Source organism: Juglans regia, chromosome 4 (assembly GCF_001411555.2).
Source record: "Juglans regia cultivar Chandler chromosome 4, Walnut 2.0, whole genome shotgun sequence".
Lineage (NCBI taxonomy): Eukaryota > Viridiplantae > Streptophyta > Magnoliopsida > Fagales > Juglandaceae > Juglans > Juglans regia.
In genome coordinates, this window is record NC_049904.1 from 694051 (window position 1) to 699376 (window position 5326).

Here is a 5326-nt window from a genome sequence, read left to right on the forward strand (position 1 = left end):
GATCATGTAGCTGCCAAAACACTCAAAGTGTCCTTTATCTCAAGTAAAGATCAAATAACTGATATCTTTACTAAGTCTCTGTCCACTGCTCGATACAATCTACTGCGATCCAGCCTCACTATTTCTTAGGTGCCCCTTGGATCGAGGGGGGCTATTAAGGCCTCTAGCCACAAAGACAACATTGCACCATGTTCCAGCCACAAAGACAACTCTCTACCACGTTCCTTTCTTGTGTTGCAAAGAGCCTCTGCCAACAACAGCCAGTGCAGCATTTCCACACCTAGCACCATCTAGAATATTCCTGTGTAATTACTCTACTGATGTAAATTGTTTTGAGCAATCTGTGTAAAGGGTCTCCTACTGAGAGAGTATATATATAGGAGCATAAATACATTGTAAACATGGAATAGAAAAACTAAAAATAGAGTCCTAAAACAAAAGCTTTTTTAGCTACATGTTTATTCAAACACTTTGTGTGCGCAACTATTATTCTTTTTCTTTGCTTTATCAACTTTCAACTTTTATTTCAACTCACTATCTTAACCTCCCCTAAATCTTCGATTATGCATTCCATCCCATCTTTAATAAGATTATAAATTAGATCAAGGATATCACTGATGCCCCCATTTGGTTTTACAAATGATTTCAACTCATTTTATTTCATCTCAAAATTTAAACAAATACTTTTCACTAACAATATTTTATTCAACTTTCATCTCAACTCACTATCTAAACCTCCCCTAAATCTTCGATTGAGCATTCCATCCCACCTTTAATAAGATTATAAATTAGATCAAGGATATCACTGATGCTCCCGTTTGGTTTTACAAATGATATCAACTCATCTTATCGATCTCATCTTAACATTTAAACAAATACTTTTCAATTTCAAATTTTCAAATTTTTAAATTTTTAACATTTTCATTTAATCATATTACCTAATCATTATAATTTTTTCAAACTTCCAAACAAAACACAAAAAATAATTCAATTTTTTCAAATTCCAAATTAAAAGTTATATTAAAAATTATATTCTAATAATATTTTGATTTTATAATATTTGTATTCAAAATTTTCTCTCTTCTTTCCCAAAACCCCGTAAAACATCTTATCTCAAACAATTTCATTATTATTCTCAAACACCACTATTCACAAATTTTTATATCATATTGTGTAACAAAATGAGGCCTAAAAGTCTAAAACCCGGCCGGTAGCTAAGGTAGGCTGGTAGGTGTCTTATAAGTATATAAAATTTTGAATTATTGCATGCATGTTTTATTTGCTAAGTCATGAAACCCCTTTGATTTTTAATTGATCTATCGCTCCAAGACTGAAATTCCATGCATGAAGGTTGGGCTTATAACAACCCATGCATGCATGTCTATAAGGGTTTACTTACCCGACCGAGAATATTATATTTAATTCAATTAATTAATTAATGATGCTAGCTGATAACATGACGTCAAAGCAGCCTCTATAATTTTTTTGTTACTTTTGTCTATGCTAAGTGTTCTTATGTTGAGAGAAGAGAACTTTGGCATGATTTAGAGGAGTGGACTGTTTTGGATCAGCCTTGGTTAGTTTTGGGTGATTTTAATGTTATTCGCAGGGACTCGGAAAGAGTTGGTGGGAATCCTCGGCCTTTTATCTCGATGCTTGAATTCAACGATTGTATTGATCGTTGTGGTCTGTTAGAGGTTTCTAGTTCTGGCCAGCGCATGTCGTGGTGTAATGGACATGGGGGAGTGTCCAAAAGTTGGGCTAAATTAGACAGAGTGCTCATGAATAATTTTTTTGCCAGTACCTTTCCTTCTGTTCATTTCAATTATTTGAGCCGAAAATCTTCTGATCATTGCCCAATGGTTGTTTGCTCGAATCATACAGCTTTGTCCTATGGCCCCTCTCCTTTTCGTTTTTTGAATATGTGGTGCTCACATGATGGTTTTCTTATGTGTGTGAAGGAAGCTTGGAACCAGCAAGATACGGCGTCTGGCCTTCTTAAGCTCTCTATTCGTCTGAAAAGAACCAAGATAGCGCTTCGTGCCTGGAATAAAAATGTTTTTGGTAGGGTGGATGTGAATATTCGTGCGTTGGAAGAGAGGTTAGAATTTTTAGATACCCAACTTCAATCTGGTTTTTCTGAGGAGATTGAGGATGATTTTGTGGCTACTAAGACCGAAATTGATATATAGGAGAAAAGGGAAGCTTCTCGTCTTGCCCAAATTGCTAAAAAGAAATGGTTGACTGAGGGGGATCAAAATTCAAAGTTTTTTCATTCAGTTATTAACCAGAGGCATAACAAGGGGCATATTAGTAAAATGGTCCTTGCTGATGGGAGAGTTTTGTGTACTGCTGAAGAGGTTCATGAGGAGGCCGTGATTTATTTTCGTAACTTCCTTTCTGATGTCTCTACGGTGGATCACTGTGACTTGTCGAGGATTATTGAGAAGAAAATTTCAGATGAAGAAAATCTTTGGTTATACGCGGTTCCTTCTGAGTTGGAAGTGAAACAAGCTGTTTTTTCTATTCCGAAGAATAGTAGCCCGGGGTCTGATGGTTTTGGTTCGGGCTTTTATATGTCTTGCTGGGATATTATCAAAGAGGATGTGGTAGCGGCTGCTGGAGATTTCTTCAGGGGTGTTCCTCTATCCAGGTTTTATTCTTCCTCTTTTATTGTTCTTATCCCTAAAGTGCCTGAACCTTCTGGTTTTGATAAATTCCGTCCTATTAGTTTGTGCTCTGTGGCTTATAAAATTTTTTCTAAGATTTTTGTGAATCGTCTTAATTCTGTTCTTGATGTTTTGGTCTCTTATGAACAAGGTGCGTTTATTCCCGGGCGTAGTATTTTTGAAAATATTACCCTTGCTCAGGAGATGGTTCAGTCGATTCATAAAAAATCTGTTGGTGGTAATGTTTTGATTAAACTTGATATGGCTAAGGCTTATGATAGGGTGAATTGGGATTTTTTATTGAATGTGATCAGGGCTTTTGGTTTTTCTGATTCTGTTTGTTAGATTATTGCTAACTGTGTGCAGTCTCAATGGTTTTCTGTCATGATGAATGGTACCTTAAAAGGTTTTTTCCAGTCTGCCAGGGGTCTTCGTCAAGGGGATCCTCTTTCTCCCTACCTTTTCATCCTCATGGAAGAAGTTTTGTCTCGGTTGCTCAGGAGTAATTTTCAGGATGGTCGGATTGGCAAATTTAGCCATCCTATTGGTGCCCCTTTGGTTTCTCACTTACTTTATGCTGATGATATCCTTATTTTTACTAATGGGGGTAAGAGGTCTATTACTAATTTGCTGCATACGCTTGATACTTATGAGAGGTGGTCCGGTCAAAAAATCAACAGGGATAAATCTGCTCTTTTTCTTTCTAAGCTTATTTCTAATTTACGTAAGAGGAGTTTGCTGAGACTTACGGGCTTTAAGGAAGGTAAGTTTCCTACTACTTATTTGGGTGTGCCGTTGGTTTCTGGTAGATTGTCTACCCGGGTTTTTGAGCCGTTAATTGATAAAATCAGAAACAAAGTTGCCGGTTGGAAGTTTAAATTGTTATCCTCGGGTGGGAGATTGATTTTAATTAACCATGTTTTAAATAGTATGCCTATCCACTTATTATCTGTTATGTGTGTGCCTTCCATATCTTTGTCTCGTATTCATGCTTTGTTAGCTAATTTTTTTTGGGGTGAGAATGATGGTAAAAGGAAATATCATTGGAGGTCGTGGAGGCGTATTTGTGTGCCTACCAAAGATGGTGGTTTGGGCATGAAAGATCTTAAAGAGGTTCAAAAATCTCTCCATATGAAGTTTGCTTTCCGTATTTTGTCTTCTAACAATCTTTGGTCTGATTTTTTTCGTGCAAAATATATTCGTCATAGCCATTTTTCTACTTACAAGGTGAAGCCAACTGATTCTAGATTCTGGAGATCGCTTGTTAAGGTGCTTCCGGAAGTTATGGACAATGTGAAGGTCCTTGTGCGTGGTGGTAATGCTTCTTTTTGGTTTGATAGATGGTTGGCTTCAGGCCCCCTTTCCATTCGGGTGGATGAGATTACTAATAACAGGCTGCGTCTTCAAGATTGTTGGTCCAATAATTCCTGGGATGAGGACTTACTTAGGGAACTGGTTAGTGAGGAGGTTGTTGAGGAAATTATTCAGATGCCTATTAATGTTATTCCTGGTCCGGATTTATTTGTGTGGAAGCCTTCTACTGATGGCCGGTTTTCTACTCGTACAGCTTGGGAGGTGGTGAGAAAGAGAGGACAGGAATTACCTTGGCATGATTGGTTTTGGCACCAGCTTCTTCCTAAGCGTATTTCTATATGTTTGTGGAAAATTTGGTTCAATTGTCTGCCTGTGGACGTTCAGGTTCAAAGTAAAGGTGTGTCTCTTGCCTCTGCGTGTGACTGTTGTGAGAGGAGGTGTATGGAAGATATTGACCATATTTTTTCTATGGGGGCAGTGGCTTTTGAGGTCTGGTTGAAAGCCAGTACTGTTCTGGGTATCCCTTGTAGTTGCAATCTTCCTTGGAAAAATAGAGTAGCTGGCTGGTTTTCTTATGCTAAAAAATCCTCTTTTAAAGGTACTCTTGTTGGCTTAATTCCTTGTATCATCACTTGGTGCCTTTGGAAGAGACGTTGTAAGGCTAGAATGGATGGCAAATATGATTCGGCAGTGATTGTTTGGAGAAGTGTTCGAGTGTGGATTCAATCTTTGGCGAATAATATTAATTCTGTTAGTCCTTTATCCATGCACGACTTGAAGATTTTGGAAGATTTTAATTTAGAGAGGCCTCACATTTCTATGCGTCCTAGTAAAATTGTTAAATGGTCCAGGCCCCCTTCGGGCTGGGTGAAGCTTAATTGCGATGGGAGTTGTAGAGGTAATCCGGGTAATTCGGGAGGGGTGGCATTATTAGAGATTGGAATGGTCTGGTTAAAGGGGCTTTTTCTGCCCATTATGGGGTGGGAACGAATAATGGCGCTGAAATGAAAGCTATTCTGGATGGTATTAGATTGTGTAAACGGCTCCATTTGATTAATGTGATTATTGAAAGTGATTTTCATATTGTTGTTGATTGGCTTTGTAAGGGTAAATGCTCTGTGTGGTATCTTTGGGATTTTTGGGAGGCTTTGCGCAAGGAACTCGAGGGGCTTAATTTTGTTGTGGTTCATCAATTGCGGGAAGGTAACAGTGCAGCGGATTTTCTTGCTAGAGAAGGAGAAATGGGTTTGAATGTCACGTATAACGGCAATCAAGATTTTCCCAGGTATTTAAAAGGTATTGTGCGGCTGGATTTTCTTGGCATTCCGTACTTGCGTTGTTAG

General features: G+C 38.1%; 1 protein-coding gene across 1 annotated transcript; it reads left to right on the forward strand.

The window, feature by feature from the left end:
* The first annotated feature begins 4987 nt into the window (after positions 1-4987).
* Positions 4988-5326, forward strand: LOC108989964. Its single transcript, XM_018963753.1, has one exon. It carries the CDS (start codon positions 4988-4990, stop codon positions 5324-5326), a length of 339 nt encoding a protein of 112 aa, XP_018819298.1.